Source organism: Pipistrellus hanaki, assembly GCF_964339955.1.
Source record: "Pipistrellus hanaki genome assembly, chromosome: 10".
In the NCBI taxonomy this organism is placed as follows: Eukaryota; Metazoa; Chordata; class Mammalia; order Chiroptera; family Vespertilionidae; genus Pipistrellus; species Pipistrellus hanaki.
The window spans coordinates 32,229,513-32,252,932 of NC_140512.1; the positions used below are offsets into that span (position 1 = coordinate 32,229,513).

Consider the following 23,420-nt stretch of genomic DNA (forward strand, 5'->3'; position numbering starts at 1 on the left):
ATAAGCATAATTTTCAGCAGACTCAAATCTGTCCATATGAATATAATTACTGAAATAGTATCATTTTAGCATCTTGTCTCTGTAGGCCAAAATTTCTAATTTTAGACTTTAAAAATTTATTTTCTAATTAGAAATAATTTGAGGAAGTAGATGCTGTCCATACATTTTTTAAAAATGTAATTTTCTTGCTGATCTATTAGGAGTGCAGTGTTTTAAAATGCTATGTTAAAAGGGTAACTTTTGGATTAAAGGATAATTTATGTAATTTCAGATATAGCAGCAATAATAGTAATTCAGTGATACAGTCTTTTATCATTCAATTTACGAAAAACATGTTGCCTTAACATAATTTCATAACTTGAAATCCAGATAGAGAAATCTAATTAGTTGGGCTCTTAAACTATGAAGTCAAAGACAGGGTAGTCTGGGAGAGCATTTAAACGAATTAATGTCTCATGAAACAGGCATCTTTATAAGAATTCATGCATATTTGGGTCTTACATATTTTTATTTAGAGAGTATTAGCTCCACTTACACATGGATTCTTATGTGGGGGATGGGCATATGCAAGAAAGACTGGAGCTTGAAGTAGCAAATGTGAAAATCCATTTTTATTCAGATTTCTTTTACCTTGTAGCCCCATATTTTGCTGATAACTGTTTAAAGTAGTTGCCATTCTCAAATGGTAAAACAAAATACCATTTTTCAGAAGCAAATAATTTGATAACTGATTATTTCATAATAAAAATTTGGTACACAGTTCCTGTGCTACATAATTATGTAAATTTTCTCTGTCAGTTTGGAAATTTGTATTCATTAAGCAGGTATACTTAATATTTATACAGCTAAGGGTGTGTATCTTTACTGTACATAAATGTTTTCCTAATAGATGAAGATATATAAGTTATGGAGCAAAATATTCAGCAACTTGATAAAAATGGGAGATGTACAGGGTGTCCCAAAAAATGTACGCATATTTTGAATATTTATTAATTCCAATGGGTTAAATCTGAAAAGTAGGAAACATAATTGAGGTTATCAGCTGTTAAAGTGTGAATACATTGTTTTGGGACACCCTATATCTCTTGCAAAAATAATGCATTTTTCTCTTCTGACCTTTTCCATCTAGTTCTCAAAAAATGGAATGTAGAGTTAGTTGTGATTCTTATGATAAATTACCATTTCTTTTAAAGACAGATTTCTGAACTACATACAATTCTTGTTGAAAAAGATAATTCAGTGAATAAGATGCTGCTGGCTTCCAAAGAGAATATTCCTTCAGGCCGGACACATTATTTTCCCCTGAAGGATCAGACACAAATTGGAGATAACTAATCTGGGACAGATTCTGAAGTCATTTGGGACTACTCTTTTGGTAACATTGTTCACTTAATTTGGTAAACGAATGAGTTTTAGGTCTATTTAATTGTTTTATCTGTTTCAGAAAATGTTACAGGAAATGAGAGACTACGCCTGTTTCTTCTGGGGACCCGAGAAATTAAGAACAAATATCCTTGCTAGTAAAACATACACCCAGGTTTGCCTCTTTCACTTCTCGATTCTTTTAAAGTTCACTCCCAATATGTGGAATTCTACAGATTTCTAAGTAACTTTTAAAATATGCTAGCCTTTGAATATGTATACTTGCTCAAGCAGAGACATCTGAGCAGGGTGAAAATGAATTCTCATAGAACTAAATTGCCAAGCATATGTGATGGAACTGTAGGGAAAAAGAGCATAACTTTAATCTTCAAAGACACTTAAAAGTCGCTCCACCATTATGCACGAGGCCTGACAATTGACATTTCTCATTTTGGCAGCATTCACCTTATGGCCCCCTATCAGCAACTGAACACATTCATCTCTGGGATAAATGATTAATGAACTGCCCATCATTTCCACTTCTTTCATAGCAAATGGCGGAGGCTTCAGTTGATCATATTGCAGCCATCAGCATTATTACTGAAATTGATTCTGCCACTAGAAGGTTGTGCTAGGACAGTCTATTAGCATTTAAATAAAAGAATTAAGTTATGGCATTAAAAATAACACAGAATAATCTCCTCTGAGTCACTCCTGGTAAGGTTATGTTTTTCCTTGTTGACCAGCATCAGAAAGCCTTAAGTTGAGGAAGGAAGCATGGGAGTGAAGTTATTCTTGTTTTGACTACAACCTACTAAGATATTCAAACTCTCCAGTCTGTTTATTAATCACTGTCATGTTAGCATGAAATGTAAATTAATGAATTTGTGCAACTTGCAAACAATGGTGAAAATGAAGTTGCCAAAGTATTGCCTTTAATAAAAGGGTAGAGTTAGACATTTTTGAAAGGCCAGAATTAATCCTACTGGAGAGCAGTTAGATTCTGTTAGAAGATCTAATTGGCAAATGATACCCAGATACATTGAAATAAAAGTTCTTATTCAACAAGATGTGAGAGTGAGGTGATAACATCATCATTTACGTGTCTTGGTGATATGGGCTGCATTTCTAAAGCAGATGGCAAAGAAAGAGAGCCTACACAGGCCTACAAAAAAGTGGCAGCTTATAATTCTGTGAAGTGGTACACCCAAGGAAAATGATGGCATTTAGAACGTCTGTTTCAGCATCTCTCCCTGCTCCTGGGACTCCATTCTGGGGGTTCTCAACATGACTGCACTTAAACTCCCTCCTCACCCACTTTTTTTTCTTCCAACCTGGCATGTTTTGTCCATCCCCCTTAAATTTTCTGTTACTGTTTCCTGGCTCAGCTCCCTCAGAATCTCCTGGGACCAGCTCTTTATCTACCTCTGAACTGAGACTGACTGGTTATGTGATGAAATGGAGCCATCCTAGGTTTTTCTCTATCCAGCTGCTACTGCCCTGCATTTGGTTAAGAATCTTTCCAGATTCTAATAGTCGTTAGTGATGATATTGTGAATTTTCATCTTTTCCTGGTTTGTGTATACGTTAAGCTAGAAAAGGCTGTTTTGAGGACTGCTACAGAGAACATTTTTACCCAACAATTATTGGGGTAAATAAGTGAGACCTGTATTTTGAAAAGTGGGCATAATATGGTTTATGGTAAGAGGAAACACTGCAAAGATATGAAACAAACCAAAACAAAACAAAATAAACACCACAGATGGGAGCAAAAGCTCTACAAGTAGATCAATAACAAACTTCATTTGTGTGCTAAAATTGTGAATTTGTATGTTAAAATTCTCCATTGGCAGGTAATTATTTTCAGTTAGGAAATGAGCAAGTTAGATCAAGATATGCTTGATCTGGTGGGAGCACCTTCCTTATCAATTACCCACTTTCCCTCAGAACGCTTTTCACAGAATATTCCAGCCAGCAGATACCAACTGGTCAACATTCACCTGTTTGCTGACCACTGACTTGGAAAGTGACCTTTAAAATAGTTAACATCATGAATTGTTAGAACTGGAAGAAAGCTACAGGATCATTTAGGGAGGTAGCTGTGGACTAAACTTGAATTAGATGTCAGGTTTCTTGACTGAAGTTTAGTGCTCTTCTGTTTCATTGACAGATAAACTGGACCAGATGAATTTTTCCTTGTTAGTACAATGTACTAAATAAGAATTTTCAATGATTTTTAAAGCTAGTGTTTTATTATAAACATAAAGCAGGGTCATGCTAAAAAAAAAAAAAAAAAAAAAAAAAAGTTGACAAAGTGTATAAAATGCAAGTTAATGCCCCATCCCTCTGCTTCATTAAATTCTCCCCAACCAGCTCTATGATCTAGTTCCCAAAATTCCAATCTTCACTTCCCATGGGAAACTGCCTTAAAGTTCATATGCATCTATCTGCCTCTCTGTCGGTATTTGCCTTTCTATTTTTGCATGGTTAAGGTCATACTATATAAATTCTCTTTGATTTCCCCCCCTCACCTAAAATATGTATCTTGTAGAGTTTTTCTCATTAGCCCATATACTCCTAATGAAAAACAAAACAAAAAGAAAAGGCTGAACGGTATGGGATTATGTATGTATATCCTCCCATTGATAGACATTTAGGGTATTTTTACCAACAATACTGCAGTGAGCATCTTCGCATGTACATCTTTGGGTACCTGTGAGTAAGCATATCTGTCAGATAAATTGTAAAGGGGGAATTGTGGAGTTAAAAGTTGCAGTGAATTGTGGAATTAAAAGTTGCAGTGGTCCCCTCCTTACCTGCAGTTTTACTTTCTGTGGTTTCAGTTACCCACTGTCAAGCTGATGGCTCGAGATGATCCAGGATCATTCCAAGCACATAGTCCTCCTCCTGACATATCACCAGCCAATAGTAGCCTAGCGCCACATCTCAGAGCCTGGGTCTTTCACCTCACTTCGTCTCATCATGTAGACTTTTATCATCTCTCATCACCCATCACAAGAGGAAGGGTGAGTACAGTACATTAAGATACTTGGAGAGCAAGAGAGACTATATTCGCATAACTTTTATCACATATTGTGATAATTGTTTTATTTAATATTAATTATTGGTAATCTCTTACTGTGCATAATTTATATGTTAAACTTTATCATAGGTATGTATTATAGGAATGTCTGTTGTAATAATCATGCTTGTGTGTGGCAACCTTCTAGGGGTTACTTATATGAAAATGTATCCTGAAATAGTTTGAATTTGGTATGCTCTGGCCACTTTTCATTAGCCCATATACACCTAAACCACTAAATCCATATACACCTAAACCACTCATTAGCCCAAACCACTAAAATGTGTGGGTTGCCCTGGCCCAGTAGCTCATTTAGTTGGAGCATCACCTTGATATACCAAAGTTGGGATTCGATCCCCGTCTGGGCACACACAAGAAACAACCAATGAATGTATAAATAAGTGGAACAACAAAACAATGTTTGGCAATCTCTCTTTCAAATCAATAAATCAAAAAGTAGATAAATAAAATGTGTGGGTTAAAATAAACAGTAATACTTTCATCTCTGTGTTGAATCCAGCTAAATAGAAATTACCAATTTTCAGGTTGTAATATATTACATATAATTGTAGCATATTGGCTATTATAGATGTAGTATATACACGTGTAACATCCTATATAATAAAGATGTAACATGCAAATAGTCGTTACGCCATGAAGGGTAACGGCCAACCTTGTAATGACTGGATCACAAATCAGCAGAAGAGTGGGGCAGTGAGCTACAAGCAGGGGGCGGAGAGCTACAGGAGGGGGCAAGCGCAGCAAGCTATGAGGGGGGCGGAGGGCTGGAGGGAGCTACAGGAGGGTGAGGTAGCCCGTGAAGAGCTACCAGAGGGCGGCAGTGAGCTACTGGTATGTGGATTCGTGTGCAGGGCTACTAGTATTATACATAATATTGTATAAATATGTACCTACTTGTTATACAATATATTGTGCAATGTATATTTTAATATATCCAAGGCCTATATGCATAAAACTTATTTGCTTGGGTGCATTCTTAAATATTATGTAAATTAATAAATTCCTATCTTAGTAACAGTTTTCATAGCCTATAAACACTTAAATATTTGCACCTAAAATTTCCCTTCAGTGCTTTAGAAGTTTTCGCCAATAAGTTTTTCCTTTCTATGAAATAAGTTTTTTTTTTTTTACTTTAGCATACATCCCTTTTTCATTTTGAAGTCTGTAATCTTCATTATATAACCTGCAGACTGTATGAGTGAGGTAATCCACTCTCCCCTCTGCTGGAAGAGGGAATGTTTTTCCTGTGCCACCATGGAATTTGCTTTGCAACAATTATTGCTATTTGTAACCAGATCTTGTGATCACAAGCCACAGTGAAGCTGTATTTAGAATCTGTTGAGAACACAGAATGCAGTATAACTGTTTCTAAATGACATTGACTTAATGATTTTAATTCATAAAAATTTTAAAGTTCAAGTACATCAATTCCAATCAATCATATCTGACATATTTTAGATAATTCCCGTATTCTATTGCTGCAAATGGCTATCTTTGTGCATCATATTACCCAACCCCCTGCAGTTTCCCAACCTCATTTCCAATGAGATAATTTATCAGATGACTTATCTGTAGATATTATTTTTAAATTGTTAGAAACCAAATGTCATGTACTCCAGACTGTTTAGGGAGTCAGATCTGGAAGCATATGGTGCCTTATAATCCTTTCCAGCTTTGATTAAAGTATCATCAAATACATTACATAGATGTATATGTAACAAGTATCTTTTACCAATTATTGAAGGTGAATTTACAGATACTTCTTTGGCCTATTCTTCCTTTAAGCAAGTGCTGAAAGAATCAACTTGAGTCATAGATTAAACAGGGAAGCATTATTTTTGTGTACATTATCTTTGGTATAGTTTTTGAGTCCAATGTACTGATAATTTTCCCCTGAATTGTTTAAAATATATTCTTCAATTTTCACCTCATATAGGTCTAGCTTGTAAAATAGAATAAAAAGGAAGAAAAGCAACATAGACCATGTTTCATTCATCTTGAAATGTTATTTGGAAGTTTTTCTTAAGGGATAAAGCAGGCAAATACTAGTGCCAATTTTAGCGGACTAATGTTCCTGTGACAATGTCAGTGATCAATTGACTATACCATTCTACCTCCACTGGTAACTCACATTTACATTAGGAAAAGTCACATTTTATGAATTTAAGATGAGAAAACAGGAAAAGGATAAAAGCCTTTGTAGCTGTCTTAAATTATTATTATTATTATTATTATTATTATTATTATATATTTTTGGAAATAAGTGGGGTAGAAATAAATATAGCTCATCCTCAGTTATTTACATGACTTAATCATAACTACTGAGAGTGAAGGAAATTGTTGAGTGGGTCAATTCTAGGTCAATAGGTTCCAAAAGAAAAAGAAGTCTACAAATATCTCTGGTTTGGAAGCAATGATTTCTAACTCCTTGCTCCTCCTTTGGTCTACAGTATGTTCATCTGGAAAACATTTAGTCATTTTTGAGGAGATTCCAAAATGACATAGCCCCTGGTCCACAGTCTGCCTCTCATAAAAGGTCAAATACATGACCAACTAAGGGCATACCATTTCTGAGCCATATGGAAGAAATAATTGACTAAACGGGGTCCTGATCACTTAAAAGAATAGATGCATCTCTTAAAAAGAAATATATTCTCTCACGAAGCCTAATGTTTTCCTTCTCAAAAGCTAAAGAAAAATTTTAAGTCTAAGTAAAATGTGACAGTTTCTGATTTTCTATAGGGTAATGCTGCATTTATTGATGCAGTATGGCTTTAAATAATTGAATATGAAGTGGAGTTGAATCAATGTTAACATCTAAAAAACATTTATTTTAAAATACATATCTATAGTACAATAATATTAAATTATCTAGCTTTTTAGTGATTATAAAAAGAATTTAGTGATTATAAAAGAAGAATTTCTTCTTGCTCATTATCTTTAAAGATTCAGGTGACATGATATTAAGGTCTTTCAATGAAACCATTCATTTAAACCTACTATCTATAATAATAAAAGTATAACATGCTATTTAGTCCGGACAGTCGAATAACCTTCGGGACATCGGATATCCTTCTGGATGACCTTCTGGACGAAGCCAGAGTTGTGAGGGCCCAGGCAAGCCGCTAAGGCTGTGAGGTCCAAGCCCCTTGCACGAATTCCGTGTATCGGGCCTCTAGTTATTAAATAAATGTTATTACCTTAATACACTATTTTATGGTGGGAGATTCTTAATGGCCAAAATAATTGACTTAACTTTCCTTGGATATACTTCAAATACCTGTGAAAAATAGTCTTTTAAAAAGAGCGGTTAATTAAGTCTCAATGTCATCTATGACATTACCCATAACTATTATAAAGCTTATATTTTTTTCTTTCTCCCAACTTATACTATATTTTGAGAACTGTTTCAAAGTTTCATCATGAATATCACATTATATAGAATCCACAGAGATTGTTGTTCTTTACCTGCTCACCTACAAAAATAATCATGTTGAAAGCTTTTTTTTTTTTTCATATATGAAAGCCACTATTTTTAATCAAAATCTCTAAGGATTTTGAGTAGCTAATGAGGAAATGCTACAGAATATCATGCCCTGCTGTTGACGTTCTGTAATATTTAAAGAAGAAACAATGGCATGCTAAGAACAAATTTCATCCTCACTGTCAAGATGAAGATATTACACTATAAATTGTTCATAGTCTACACCTCTGGTCTTAATTAGCCAGCTCAAAACCCTATGCTGTAGGTCAAATGAGGTCATGAAGAACATAAGTGGCTTACCTCAAACCAACATCACAATTAGAAAGTAACTTAAAACATATGCTTTATTAGTATTCTAGATTTAACATTACCTTTATAGGGAGAATAACTTATGGTACATGGATTATTATTTTCCTTTTAGTAACAGAACATAATAAAATTCCATGTGAATTAAATAAGAGAACCAAATTGCAGTTTCACTAAATAGAGCTTCCAGAATTTGGTTGTTTTCTTCAAGGTGGTTTTCTTCAAAACTTTAGACTAATTAAATGTTAAATAAATCTGAGTTGAGACATCAGATTTATTTAGAGACTATGCTAAACTGCCATAGATGGAGATTTAATAGAGGGCAGGGATTTTGTTTATATGCATCTCTAATAATTAGCCCAGGACCTGACACAAAATGTTTGTTGAGTGTCTTAATGAATGTTAACACCTTAAAAGACAATCTTGAAGTTTGATAAATTTAGTAATAATACTAGTTTATCACTCAATTAACTTACCCAATGAAGAGATGTTTTCAGAGTTATTTTAATGTTGTCTTTACCAGATTAAAGTAAAAATTATCATTTGAAGAACATTTCTAAAATTACTACTGAAGACAACCATTTGTAGTTCATCATCTGTCACATTAGATTCTGTGTGATACTGCTTTTAGGATATAGTATTAGGGGAAGGTTTGATTGTCCTAATAAATTTAAGGCTATTAAAATACTGTGGCCTATTCTTGTTCCTTCTTTCTCCTAGCTTCCCAGGAACACGCGGAGCTAAATTTAATGTCTTATTATATTTCCTATTGTTTTTGTCAGTTGCCACTTTTTTTCATTTACTTAGCCTAATCCTTTTTATAAATGTGATTTTATGAATGTCAGTGTTTTATCCTCAGTCCTTATTTCCAGTGATTCTTTCAACTTTCAGCATTATTTGCTATTCTTTGAAACTCTCCTTCCTTGCCTTTCATGATATTTTTTGTCAACAAGTAACTATTAAATGCTTATTAGATATCAGGTGCCATTGAGTTTCTCCTGACTCAGTCACTCTCCCACTGCTGTTCCTTAAGTGTGCAGCCCCCCTTTTCATCCCCCAGTTCTATAGTTTTCTCACTCTGTGTGCTGTCCCTAGATTTAGAAATACAATTCCTCCCTTGAAATGCTTGGGGCTAGATCTGCTTCAGAATTCAGAATTTTTGGATTTTAGAAAGGTCATAGATTTACCATATGTTATGTAATAGCCTTCCCTGAAGAGCCCGACCCTCTAATCAAATACATTATTTCTTCAGTGAAGCATGAGCATTTACAGTAATATAAAGACTGTAAGTAGCCCCATTACATTCTTAGTCAGGTTTTGTTGCCAAATGAGTTTTGTCCCAATTTTGGGAAAAAGCTTTTTGGTTTCAAATCATTTTAGGCTTTTGAAAGAGAAGGACTTGGTAGATCTTAAAATATTTTAGGCATGGTATCTCTCAAATCTCTATCTGGCCCTATATTTGCAATGCCTTTTGCACATCTTCACTAAAGGGCCTGTCAGCTACATAAATTTGTATTGAAGTGAATTTATTGCCTCCTCACAAATTCACTTCATCCTTGGTTCTTAGTCTAAGCTCCTACTATCAATCACTGTGTCCTATGGAATCCAATATAATTTACTCTGAACTCCTTGCCTCTTATCCTTTGCCACTTCACATGCTATGGTTCACTTTCATTCCCTCTCCTCTCTGCCTTGATTGGATAGATTTTTAACTATAAATTCTTTATAAGGACCTCTCCTTACTGGAGAAGACTAATGAAAGAACTGTTTAAATCAATTAGGGAACATTTTGCAACCACTAAAAAGAATGAGATGGCTCCATGTCAATTGCCAAAACATATTAAAGGATTAATACATGTTACTGAACAGTATATTGAGATGCTATAGACCGTTTATCTACGTAGAGAAAGTTCTGGAAAGCACATCTATAGCAGTGTCCCTGAGAGGACACTAGGAACTTTACTTTCTAACTTTTCTAGTGTTTAAACAAAAGCTGAAAAAAGGTTATCAGTAAGTTAAGTGTGATAAGGTATAAAGGAATGTAACATTAAGTACCTAATTCTGCTTGCCTAAGTTAGGGAAAGATTAGATGATGTTTTCCTTTGGTCACAGAAATAGACATTCTAGTCTGAGCAAATAGCAAGTTCAATAGCACCCAGATCCTAATGGGACTATAGTGGGTTCCAGGAACGGCAACTGGTGCTGGAGGGTAGTTTCAAGGGAGTAGAATTTGAGACTGAGGTGGGCATAGTCAGATTGCAAAGTGTCTCAAGTATTAATTAGAAATATAGACCTGACCTAGTCAGTGGAGACTATTTGGAGGTTTATTAGCTTTTTTTTTTTTTTTTTAAATATATTTTATTGATTTTTTAGAGAGAGGAGGAGAGAGGGATAGAGAGCTAGAAACGTTGATGGGAGAGAAACATCGACCAGCTGCCTCTTGCACACCCCCTACCGGGCATGTGCCCGCAACCAAGGTACATACCCTTGACCAGAATCCAACCTGGGACCTTTCAGTCCGCAGACCAACGCTCTACCACTGATCCAAACCGGTTTCCACGGTTTATTAGCTTTTTTAAAATATATTTTTCATTGAAGCAATTTTAGATTTACAGAGAAGTTGCCAAGATAGTACAGAGATCTTGTATAACCCCTCACCTTTTGTCTCCCTTCATGTTATCTTACATTACCATGGTGCCTTTGTCAAAACTAAGAAACCAACACTGGTATATTATCATTAACCAAACTCCAGACTATTCAATGTTCTTTTTCTGTTCCAGGAGCCTATCCAGGATCCCACATCATACTTCGTTGTCATGTTTCCTGTCTTTTCTATGTGAGTTTCTGTTTTCATGACCTCAAGTTTTGGGAGGTAGTGATCAGTTTGTAGAATGTCCCTCAATTTGTGTTTGTCTATGTTTTCTCATGATTTGAATGGTGTTGAGGGTTTTTGGAAAAAAAAGGTAAAGTGCCTTTGTTATCACATCCTATTAGAGGGCACATGTCCATGTCATCATTGATGTTCACCATGATCACTTTATTAAGATAGTACTGGCCAGGTTCCTCCATTGTAAGCTTCCCAGAAGTTTCCCTCTTCCCATACTTGTCTGGTTATTTATTTTAATGTTTTTATTGATTTTTAAAGAGGAAGAGGGAGACAAATACATTGATGAGAAACATTGGTCAGCTGCTTCCTGCAAGTCCACTAGGATTGAGCCCACAACCTGGGCATGTGCAAAAGACTATATATATTCTATTTATGTGAAATGTCCAGAATAGGCAAATCTATAGTGATGTGTTAGGCATGTGTATGGGGGGTGGAGGAACTGGGCTATAATATAATAGGTAAATGGTATAAGGTTTTCTTTTGGGGATGATGAAAATGTTATGAAATTGTTGGTGATGATAATATAACTCTGTGAATATACTAAAAGCCACTGAATTATATACTTGAAATATGTGAACTGTATGTGAATTCTATCTTAATAAAATTCTTATTAGAAAGCCAAGGAACACAGGGCAGCTATCCTCATTCAAATTACACTCTTTCAAGCTAAAATGACTGACCATACAGCTATTAAATTCTAAGTTTGTGCTTGAATATCTGCCTAAAAAAATAATAGCATGACCAATAGTATCATTTAACTTTTTATTAATAAAACAGAAAACTAAAGTCAGACAACTGCTTTGTTTTTGCATCTGATTTGACCATATGCCAGATAAGTGACACTTTATGAGGAGGTAGGAGAGAACTATAAATATACCAGTTCCATTAAAAATGGCATACTGGAATATTTAATAAAGTTAGGTAAATGAAATGAAAAAGAGAACAAATTAAATACTAAAAAATAACAAAAAATCTATCCCTCAAATACCAGGGATCTCCTTTAATAGTCTTCACTGCAGCTCATTTGCAATTGAGATCAATCATATTGCTTAACCCCCAAAGGAAAAAACTGAGGGAACTCATGGATAATTTTCACGGCTTCATTGTAAAGTCCAAGATCTGAAAAAAAAACATTTTAGCAAACATTTAATCTACAGTGGAAAATTGTAATATCAATTATTTCTAAACATTTCTACCTCTTTCTCTTTTACCTCCCCTTTAAAGGTCAACTTATTTTCCCGATCCATCTTCTAAAACTGAGATATGGACTGTCATCTTTATTTAACTAACTGTGGCTCCAAAAAATGAAAGACATGGGACAGGAGATCATCCATGGTATTGTAGTGCTTTAAGTATTATACATTACTTGATGGCTTTAATCCATATATTAAAACAAAACAAAAAAGATTAACATTATTTTTGTTTGGCTTAAAAATTATTTCCATAAATATTAAACTTTACTGAGTTTCTTACAAATACACACACTACTTAGAAGCAGGGCAAAATGTCCTCGAATTTTTGATATCAGAAAATTCTATAGAAATTGAAAATGTAGCAGGACTGAAACTAAAGAATAAAATTTGTTTTTCTCTTGAATGAAACTAAATGCTTTATTTACCAAAAGGATGGATATCTTCTTTAAACTGGACATAAGATGAGCACATAATGGTTGCCTTGGCTGTTACTCTTCCAACTACTTCCACAATTCCAGAGATTTCTTCATCAAGCTAGCACAAATAACAAAATACCAACTTCATGTTATCACATTTTCAGTTGATAATGAACTCGGAAAATTGTTATATCTTTCAGTTTATGTAACAAAATAATTAAAAGTTTACCAATGCCAAAACTGAAGTGCAACCTGTTAAAAAATGTTTGAGTACTTGCTGTCAGCATGTTACAAATCCTATTAACCTTTAGCTATAGCTCCAGGTCCAAAGGTATTAAATTGAAGACAAAATCACTTAAAGATACTTAGACTGTCCAGCATTTTTACAAGGAGCGATTTGTTCAAAAAGACCAATGAAAGGAACCTCCTATAATCTTGCACAGTATATTCTGTATACATTAACCAAATAGCATATGCATACATCTTAATAAAAGATAAAAATATATATAAAAAATGGAAAAACAAATTAAGTGAAAACTGAAAATATATGTAAACAAAAATAGAAAACAGTATTTAAAAAAAGTATCACCTTCATGTTTTCTTAAGGAAGAAAAATGATTTAAACAAAAGATTTACCTTACATGATTTTATGGTCTTTCAAAAGACATGGGAATTGTCACCTAGTATTTAAGGGATGTATTAAAAAAAAAAAAAAACCCACAGAATCCAAATAATCATTGGTTAGACATGTAAAAGGGAAATAGAATGTAATACAAGGACAAAAATGACTTTTACAGCCAGGGAAGTTTTACAACCTGATCCTTTATATATCCACTCCAAGAACCAAAAATATCAGCAACAAACCAAAACAAGATGTAGAATTAACTCTGATATGCATAGAATTAATATTTGAACGTACAGGCTCCATCAATTCAATGGTTGCACTTTTCCCTTCTCCATCTGAAAGAATAAACATTTTTCCAGTGGGATGAATCTGAAAAAAAAAAATACACAATGAAACATCTCACATAAACAAAACCTTTAAAATCTAATTAAAATAAAAAACACACATGTAGGGGAAATAATGAGCAACATAAACTGATGAACAAAAACAGACTGGGAGATAGGCAAGCATGGATCAGACTCTCAAACCTCAGAGGGAAGGTAGGGGAGGGTGGGGGGAAGGGAGAGAGATCAACCAAAGGACTTGTATGCATGCATATAAGCCTAACCAGTGGTCACAGACAACAGGGGGATGGGGGCATATGTGGGGAAGGGTTTGGGGTGAGAATGGGGGGATGAGGACAATTATGTGATACCATAATAATAATAAAAATTAATTTGACAAAAGATGGGTAGGTTGACCCAAAGTTTTGTGATACATGTGTGCAAAGCAATCGCTTTTGAAGTTTATTAGGTTCAAATTATAATCTTGTGTTGCTGTATCCATTCAAACGATCCCATTATATTTCAATTTCCAGATTAACACCTTTTTTAGTACAAATATGTCCTGTATTTTTATTTGCTATATCACTCAACCCTATGCTAAAAACTAAAGAGAGTCCATATTATCTAAAAATGAACTCTGCCGGGGCCCATGGTTTAAATAGTACATATTCCATGGAGGGTATGTTTAAAAAATCTGGAATGATTTAGTAAAGAGAATCAGTTGTCAAAAGATCTGGGTTCTAGTCTTGTGAGACAGCTGCAAAGTGTGCAGTCAGATCTGTTTTGAGTGCTAGCTCTGCTACTTGATGTGGTCTTGAGCAATTTTTGTTTGTTTGAAACTTTTTAATTATTTTCTTTTAATCTTTGTTTAAAGTATTACATAGGTTCTCTTTTCCCCATTAGCCCCTTCCAGCCCCACCCCACCCCACTTCCAGGCCCTTACCATCGCATTATCTGTGTCCACAGGTAATGCACACATGCATACAAGTTCACTGGTTGATCTACACTACCAAATTTAATAACAACACCTATTTCACAAAGAGGTTGTGTGGCTGATATTACTTAGCCTTTATATAATATCCGTTTTCTTTCAGCTTTCTAACCTGGTTCACCGATTCTGAGACTCTGGGCCTGTTTCTCAACCAGAAGGACGAAGGGGCTGCACTCTTAACACTGGGATAAGGTAAGAGACAGCTGTGGGATCTGGAAGGGACAGTCGAGGAATGTTTTATCGAGAAGTGATTTCAAGGAAAAACGAGGTCTGAGAAGGAGAATTGCAGAAGAGAAGAAAGTCAGAAAATCAGACTAGCCGTCGAGTCTGGCTAAACTAAACGACCAAGAAAGTAGATGTGGGAGTCAAGTCTACAATTTCTTTTATACGTAAACACAAACAGAACCAGGGTGGGGGGGCGCTAGAACTTAGAACGGAGCGCATACACAAACGTTGCTATTCCGCGCCATAAAAGAGGCGCCAAAATGGGGCTGCAATAGCTACAAAGCGTGTAAAAATAAAGCAACGGGGCACGCCGTGAGGCTAAGGCTTTCTTTCTGCCCTCCTCCACCCTCCGTGACCTTTCCTAACTCTACGTCCCCCACCCCCCCAGGCAGTCAAGGGTCCCTTCCGCTCCCGCCACCCAACCCCCACCACGGACTACAACCGGGGAGCCCGGGCGGCCAGCGCGCACACCTTTTCCAGCCTCCCTACGAAGCAGACGGGCCGGTCGATGGACTGAGCTAGCATGCTGGCGTTGATACGCGACTTGGGCAGCTCCATCACCTCCACCATCATCGTGGACGGAGACCCGCGGCCGGCTGGCGGGAAACCTGCGGCGGAGTGGAAACAGCGGCTCGCGGGCGTCTGTGGGGCGGGCTTCCCTGGCACCAATCGGCGGAGACCAGCACTCTCGCTCCACCAATCAAATGCGCGGAAATCTCGGTGTGGGCTCACGGTGTCCACCAAAGGGAAAGCGAAAGGAGGGACGCGAACGGAAGTGGGGTGGGATCTGCTGCCTAGTGACGCGCGGCGTCCCGGAAGTGGCCCTGTCCACGTGGGAGAGGGCGGCAGGGGCGGGGCCTGAGGCTCCCTCCGCTGATCTCCGGCCTCCCCGAGGCCACTTGACCCCGGAAGCAGGGTGCGGGGCTCCGGCGCGGCGGGACCCTGCGGTGCGAGCCTCAGGTACCTCTTCTGGCGGGAGGCCCCGCCGCCTCCCTCTTTCCCCTTCTTCTCTCCACTGACAGGTGAGGAGAGGGAGGCGGAGTCGCTGCTGTCCCCGGCTGTTCGCATTTCCCTCGCCCTCCCCTGCCAGGCTCTGCGTGGGGAGGGCGGGATTCTTGCGTGTGGACACCTAGGGATAAGGCTGTTTTTGATGCCCGCCCTCCTAGAGGTGGGAAGTGGGGTCGTCAGGGATCTCCACCGTCTGTGCCAGGCCGCCTGACGCGGGAGGCGGAGGGCTGGGTGTTTACTTCCCAGGCTGCGTCACTTTCCCTGTCAGTTTCCCCACCTGTAGGGAGAGAGAGGCTGTCAGTTTCCCCATCTGAAGGGAGAGAGGCTGTCAGTTTCCCCACCTGAAGGGAGAGAGGCTGTCAGTTTCCCCACCTGTAGGGAGAGAGGCTGTCAGTTTCCCCACCTGTAGGGAGAGAGGCTGTCAGTTTCCCCATCTGAAGGGAGAGAGGCTGTCAGTTTCCCCACCTGTAGGGAGAGAGGCTGTCAGTTTCCCCATCTGAAGGGAGAGAGGCTGTCAGTTTCCCCACCTGTAGGGAGAGAGGCTGTCAGTTTCCCCATCTGAAGGGAGAGAGGCTGTCAGTTTCCCCACCTGTACGGAGGGAGGTTGTCAGTTTCCCCACCTGTAGGGAGAGAGGCTGTCAGTTTCCCCACCTGAAGGGAGAGAGGCTGTCAGTTTCCCCACCTGAAGGGAGAGAGGCTGTCAGTTTCCCCACCTGTAGGGAGAGAGGCTGTCAGTTTCCCCACCTGTAGGGAGAGAGGCTGTCAGTTTCCCCATCTGAAGGGAGAGAGGCTGTCAGTTTCCCCACCTGTAGGGAGAGAGGCGGATCTGATGACCGCCAAGACCCGTTCAGGTGCCCACGATCAGGCCACACTGCGGAGGTGCAGGTTCTCTCCCCTCCGCGGGAGCGAAGTGTTGGAGCATCTGGGAGGGGGTCCATAGCGGGGAGGACCTCTGGACCAGGATAGGGGCCGAATTTACATTGCTCCTAGGTTCTGACCGGTAATTTCCTGACCCGTAATTTCCCCATCCGCAAAATGAGGGGGTAGGTAATTTACTGTTTGACAAAGTAAATTGCAACTGTTGTCCCTATGGTTCACGGACCTTTTAACTCCTCTGCAATCCTCCCCCCCCTCCCCAGGACTCTGGAGGGGAGAGATCTGGAGATGTGGAGGATAACCTGTTTCAAGCAGATCTCACTGGCTCATGTGGCTATTGATTTTCATGTTTTTGTTTTGTTTTGTTTGTTTTTGTGTTTTGTGTGTGTGTGTGTGCTTGCGGATTGGTACCTGACTTGCCAGGGATATTCCAGAATGAGTGCTCATAAAAATACCTGCCAACAGGGCTGCAGAAATTGGAAAACACTTTTTATTGGATATTACTATTTTGGGGGAACTTAGTCACATGAGTTTGCCTAAGGCACCTTATTTGATATCTTTCAAATTCAGGGACCTATCTGGAGCCTTAAGCAACTAAGGTCCTTTGAGACTTCACTGCAGCAATTTAAAATGGAAATCTAATGTACCGTAATTAAAGGATAGCCTACCTCAGTGTTTACTTAGTAGCACATATATTTGTCTTTGGTGTTGCTATCACTAAAACAAATATACCGTCAAACCTCAGAGGGAAAGTAGGGGAAGGGAGAGGTAAGGGGAAGAGGTCAACCAAAGGACTTGTATGCATGCATATAAGCCTAACCAGTGGTCACGGACAACAGCGGGGAGGGGGCATATGTAGGGAGGGGCTTAGGTGAGAATGGGGGGGCGGGATGAGGACAAATATGTGTTACCTTAATCAATAAAGAAATTTAAGAAATAAAAAAAACAAATTTAAACAATTTCGGTAATTGATGCAGCATGTATGTCAATTGGTCTGTAAAAAAGTTGTGATTCTATTGGTGCAAATCAATAATCTATTTTATACTTTTTCTGAAGACTTAATGTCTTTTGCACCTTAGTATCGCTTTAGAAAATAAGTCATTGCATTATATAGGGTAAGACACGCATGAATATATTCTTTAATAGCAAGCCTTAAAGTACCAGATGCTAATATCATTATTTTATTACAGTTAAAAGGCCACTCTTACCTTCCAACAGCATTCTAAAAAGCAAACAAAATATGGAGACAAGCAGGAAGATCATTTAAAACAGCATTTTAGATATATTTTGAGTCACTTAAAATGTATTAGGTAATAATACATCATATAGAGAAATGTAAATATGGCCAGTATGTATTCAAATTCAAATATGGCCAGTATGTATTCATTTAATACCAGAGAGATTAAACGAACTCATTCAGCTTAAAAAATGGACCTTTACCAATTAGTAGTTTGTACTTCCTCAGTTAAGTCCTTCTCCTTACCAGCCAGAAAGCAACACTATCTGGAAAACACTAAGCTTTTCTTTATATTTTTATTTACACAAGCAGACATTCCTAGATGGAATGTTGTTTAGTTTTTGTCAATTTTGACCTTTATAAAATTAGAATCATACCATATATATTTTCTGAATTATTTCTTTTACTTGCTTTTGAGATTAATCCATGTTGACACATGTGGGTGGAGTTCATTCTTTTAATTTTTTGCTGTATTGACTGACATTTTGATTATTTGAAATTCATTTCTACGTGTATAGGGCTTCTGTGAATATTTTGGTATATATTTGTTGGTGCACTTGTGCAAAAGTATATCAGTAGAATTGTTGGAACATAGGGTGTGCATCTTTAGCTTTACTAAAACTTTACTAAAACCAAAATTTTCCCCAAGAAGTGGTACTAGTTTATTCTCTTATCAGGAGTTCCATTTGATCCACGTTTTTTTGTTTGTTTGTTTGTTTGCTTTTTTTTGGCAATGAGATGGTTTCATGTTGTGGTCCTAATTGGCTTTTTCTGATTACTAATGTTCTACAGCTTTCCAAATATTTATTGGCTATTTGTGTTTACCTTTTTGTTTTGTATTGAGGATTTTTCTTATTGATTTTTGAGAGCTTTTGTATTAGTGTGGATAGTAATGTTGCATTTATTAGTTTAGGCCTTTCAATTTTTTTTCATTCTTTCTGTTTTTCTTTCCTTTTCCCCCCTTTCAATAGAAAGAACTCCTACTTTTAATATAGTTAAAATGTTTTTTCCTGAAGTTTAAAATAGTTGAAAAGGCAATTCAAAAAATCTAATTTAAAAATCATTTCTTAAAACAAGTTCTAAAAATTTGAAATAGTTTTATTTTTCATATTCAAAACTACTCCATCATTTAGAATTGAGTTTTCATGTATGTTGTCAGATATCCAATTTCTTTCTTTTGTTTTTATTTCAATTGTCCCAGCATCATTTTTGACTATGACCTTTGCCATTGACCTTTGATGTCACCTTAAGTTTACATATTGTGTGGGTCTGTTCCTGGGCTCTCAGTTCTGTTCCATTCATCTGTTTTTCTGTCCCTGCACTATTACTCACGCTCTTCAACACTGTGGCCTTTAACTTTGATGTCTTGATGGAAAGTTCTTTTACCTTGATCTGCTGTTCATGAATGTGTAGTTATTCTTGGCTCTTTGATACTTCATATATAATTTAGCATGTCAGGTTCCGTAGGAAACTGTGTTGGGATCGGATCACAATTGCATTTGAATCCTTGGATTGACTTCAGAAATAACATCATAATGACAACTCTTACTATTCTTGTGTTATTTTGGTCCTCTTAAAATCTTTCCAAATAGTTTCTTAATTTTCTATATAAAGGTTTTGACTTTTACATTAGATTTATTCCTAGGTAACTTGTTGCTATTATAAATGCTTTTTAAAACAGATTTTTATTGATTTCAGAGAGGAAGGGAGAGGGAGAGAGAGATAGAAACATCAATGATGAGAATCATTGATTGGCTGCCTCCTGCACACCCCCTACTGGAAATTGAACTTGCAACCCGGCATGTACCCTTGACCAGAATCAAACTCAGGATCCTTCAGTCTGCAGGCCAATGCTCTATCCACTGAGCCAATAAATGAGGGGCACCAATAAATGGTATTTTTTTTTTAATTAAAGATTGTTAACTGATTATTGCTGATATATAGAATGCATTTGACTTTTTTTTCTGGCCATTCTGCTAAAGTCATTTCTTGTAATTTTTCTATAAGATAAATTTTCTATTTATATGTGAATAATTTGTTTTTTAGCAGTTCTCACACATTTTATTTTTCTTGCTTTTCCCCATGTTAGAATTTCTAATACCATTTTGAATAGAAATGGTGTTTTAGTTCAGGTGGGATTTGACTGCATAAGTAAAAGTGTCTTAAATATATAAAGGCTGCTCTGGCTGTGTAGATCAGTTGATTAGAGCATTGTCCCAATATGCCAAGGTTATGGGTTCTATCCCTGATCAAGGCACATATAAGAAGGGAAGCAACCAATGAATGCATAAATAAGTGGAAAAGTAATCCCCTTCTCTCTCTCTCTCTCTCTCTCTCTCTCTCTCTCTCTCTCTCTCTCTGGTTCCATCTTTAAGATCACCTCATAGGCTAGGATAGATGCAGGGGCATCAACCATTTACTTCCCATTCCAGACAGCAGAGAAATAGTAGACAAAAGGGTGTGCCTTCATGGGACTCAGCTCCCTTTAAGGAGCCTTCCTGGAAGTTCTTTACAACTTGGAGTTCTAATTATTAGGTTAAGGGTTTTCCCATCTATTCCCTGTTTGATAAGAATTTTAATTGAGTGATTAAGATATTTGATAAAATGTTTTGCCTTAATTGAGATGATTAAAATGAATAAATTTTCCACTATTGAACCATGCTTATATTTCTGAAAGAAACACAACTTAGTTTTGATATATTCTTTTATTATACTAGATGCCTGTTGCACAAAATACATGTGTGGGGGGTGTCCTTCAGCCCAGCCTGCACCCTCTCTAATCTGGGAATCTTCTCACAATTCAGGACTGCTGGCTATCAACTGCTGGCCTGCCTGACTGCCTGATTGCCCCTAATTGCTTCTGCCTGCCAGCCTGATCACCAGCTAATCACTCCCCTGCCAGCCTGATTGCCCCTAACTGCCCTCCCTTGCCTACCTGGTCAACACTAACATTCCTTCCTTGCAGGCCTGGTTGCTCACAACTGCTCTCCCCTGCTGTCATGGTCACCCTTAACTGCCCTCCCTTGCCAGTGTGGTCGCCCCTAACTGCCTCCCCTGCTGGCCCGATTACCCTAACTGCTCTCCCCTGCTGACCTGGTCATCCCCAACTGTCATCCTCTGCAGGCCTGGTCTCCTACAACTGCCCTCCCCTGCAGGCCTGTCCCTCCTATCTGCCCTCCCCTGCAGGCCTGGTCCCCCCCAACTGCCCTCCCTTGCAGGCCTGGTGCCCCCCAACTGCCCTCCCCTGCAGGCCTGGTACCCCCCAACTGCTCTCCCTTGCAGGACTATTCCCTCTCCACTGCCATCTTGTGGTGGCCATCTAATGTCCACATGGGGGCAGCCATCTTTGACCACATGGGGGCGGCCATCTTGTGAGTTGGAGTGATGGTCAATTTTCATATTACTCTTTTATTAGATAGGATATTGGGTTTGATATTGTTTTGTTTAGGATTTTTGCATCATAAAAATTTGTGAGGGAGATTAGCCTATAATTTTCTTCTTTCCTGTATAGTCCTTGTCAGATTCTGGTATTATTAGGTTGTACTAGTCTCATGACATGAGTTGTGGAGTCTTTCCTTTGTTCTCTTGGATTCTGTGTAAAATTGAATTGATCTGCTTGTCAACTGTTTGGTAGAACCCACCTGTAAAACATTCTACGTCTATTATACATTTTATTGTGTTTTGCTTTATTGCCCTTCACAGTTGTTGCATTTTTCATAAACTGAAGGCAAGACCATTCACCAGCAAAAAGCTTATGACTCACTGTATTGAGATACTTGCTTTACTGCAGTGGTCTGGAACCGAAACGCAGGATCTTGAGCTATGCCTTGGTTCCCTCAACCTACTGCTGCAGGCATGTCCCACAGTTTTCATAAGTAGATGTTCATCATCCTTAAATTGTAAATATTTTCTAGTTTCCAACCTATTTCTTCTTTGACTCATGGATTTTATTTCAAAATGAATAGGTTTTATTTATTGAAGTTATTTGTTTTATTAATTTCTAATGTAGTTGCATTATCTTTCAAAGTATATGTGACTTGCTTTAAGGCTTATCAAGTACATGGGCAATTTTGGTAAATATTTCATGTGTGCTTGGAAAAAAATGCATTTTTCAATTGTTGGATCAAGCTTGTAAATTGCATTGTTCAACTATTCCTATGTTATTACCTTTTGTCTAATTAATATCTCAATTGCGATAATTGTGCTAAGTATCCAACAGATGGTAGCAACTGGCAGTTTTCCCTTGAATTTCTGATGACTTGTACTATGTATTTTTGAAGATTTGTTATTCAGTTCATACAAGATTAGGATTGTGAAGTAAATGGTCAAATGAAGTAGTGAGTATCTCAGATCATGCCTTTTGGCTTTATGTTAATTTTCTTTTAGTTTCTCACCAGCTTTCTTTTGGTTAGAATTTGTTTGTTGTATTATTTTCCATCATGTACTTCACCTAAGGGCTTGGGTTGCTCATTGCCTCATCTCTTAGGTGTTTATCAGGGCTGACTGGGCAGGTCTAACTCAAGGGAAGAACAGACACTCTTTTAACCAAGAGGCTTCCATTATAACAGAATTGCTCAAATGCATGGAGGCTGGGTTCCTCTCTAAGGGAGCACTAGAGTTTGGTGGATGATGAGTGTTTTGTACTTCTCTGCTTGTTATATTTCCTCAATGAACCTTATTTGACATTTATACTGTGGGTATTTGTGTCTGTATTGGCCTTATGACTTCCAGCTTCTCTGTGTCTGTAAATTTTAGGTGTGTCTCTTGTAAATATTGCCTGCAGCTGAAGATTTAACATTTCTATATTTTGTCCATTTACATTGATCGTTGTTACTGATATTTTTTTGCATCATTTCTATAGTCATTTTGTGCTTTCTATGTTCTGCTTTTAAAATTTTTCTCCTTTCTTGGGATAATCTGCCGGGACTGGTGTGGCTCAATGGATAGAGCGTCGGCTTGGGGACTGAAAGGTCCCGGGTTCGATTCCGGTCAAGGGCATGTACCTTGGTTGTGGGCATATCCCCAGTAGGGGGTGTGCAAGAGGCAGCTGATCGATGACTCTCTCTCATCGATGTTTCTGACTCTCTCTCTCCCTTCCTCTCTGTACAAAATCAATAAAATATATTTAAAAAAATAAATAAATAAAATTTTTCTCCTTTCTTGGGATAATCTAATTTGCCAGCTCTAGTCACTTGTCCATGTGCCATCTAAACAGCTATGGCGTGGAAGGAGATTTGAGGAGGATTGGGTACAAACATGGCTACTGAGAGTTTACTCTGTTGAAAAGATGCCCAAGGGGGTTGCAGTAACCCATAATGGGGATTGTGGTCAGCTAAACTCAAGAACTAGTGGCAGTAGGAATAGAGAAAAACCAAAAGTTTCAT

At 37.7% G+C, this 23,420-nt stretch overlaps 3 protein-coding genes across 4 annotated transcripts in view; 2 read left to right on the forward strand and 1 right to left on the reverse strand.

Annotated features, from left to right (window-relative positions):
• Positions 1-1,195: 1,195 nt before the first annotated feature.
• Positions 1,196-12,751, forward strand: LOC311628994 (uncharacterized protein). The gene is made up of 4 exons (XM_084896710.1): positions 1,196-1,537; positions 4,206-4,388; positions 11,036-11,091; positions 12,367-12,751. Exons 1-4 carry the CDS (start codon positions 1,448-1,450, stop codon positions 12,425-12,427), a joined length of 390 nt encoding a protein of 129 aa, XP_084752836.1. The 5' UTR covers positions 1,196-1,447; the 3' UTR covers positions 12,428-12,751.
• RPA3 (replication protein A3) lies at positions 11,891-15,715 on the reverse strand. Its single transcript, XM_084896712.1, has 4 exons — positions 15,387-15,715; positions 13,671-13,745; positions 12,761-12,869; positions 11,891-12,261 (listed from the first exon to the last, which is right to left on the reverse strand). The coding sequence occupies exons 1-4, from the start codon at positions 15,486-15,488 to the stop codon at positions 12,179-12,181; spliced, it is 369 nt and encodes a 122-aa protein (XP_084752838.1). The 5' UTR covers positions 15,489-15,715; the 3' UTR covers positions 11,891-12,178.
• A 29-nt stretch (positions 15,716-15,744) lies between these two features.
• The window catches only part of UMAD1 (UBAP1-MVB12-associated (UMA) domain containing 1), a 170,516-nt gene continuing 162,840 nt past the window's right edge, over positions 15,745-23,420 (forward strand). The window contains exon 1 of one of the 2 annotated variants that reach the window (XM_084896707.1): positions 15,745-15,937. The gene's annotated coding sequence lies outside the window, so the exon portion shown is untranslated. The remainder of the gene's footprint in view (positions 15,938-23,420) is intronic. The other variant, XM_084896708.1, reaches the window with a different exon arrangement.

What these genes read in the sequence shown, in the direction of transcription:
- RPA3 (XM_084896712.1), bottom strand. Translation starts at nt 15,488, where the DNA reads ATGATGGTGGAGGTGATGGAGCTGCCCAAGTCGCGTATCAACGCCAGC. An exon ending in TCGTAGGGAGGCTGGAAAAG is followed by an intron (nt 13,746 to 15,386) that starts GTGTGCGCGCTG and finishes TTTTTTTTTCAG; the next exon opens with ATTCATCCCACTGGAAAAAT. An exon ending in CCATTGAATTGATGGAGCCT is followed by an intron (nt 12,870 to 13,670) that starts GTACGTTCAAAT and finishes TATTTGTGCTAG; the next exon opens with CTTGATGAAGAAATCTCTGG.
- LOC311628994 (XM_084896710.1), top strand. Translation starts at nt 1,448, where the DNA reads ATGTTACAGGAAATGAGAGACTACGCCTGTTTCTTCTGGGGACCCGAG. An exon ending in CACCCATCACAAGAGGAAGG is followed by an intron (nt 4,389 to 11,035) that starts GTGAGTACAGTA and finishes TTTCTGTTCCAG; the next exon opens with GAGCCTATCCAGGATCCCAC. An exon ending in ATGTTTCCTGTCTTTTCTAT is followed by an intron (nt 11,092 to 12,366) that starts GTGAGTTTCTGT and finishes TCCCCTTTAAAG; the next exon opens with GTCAACTTATTTTCCCGATC.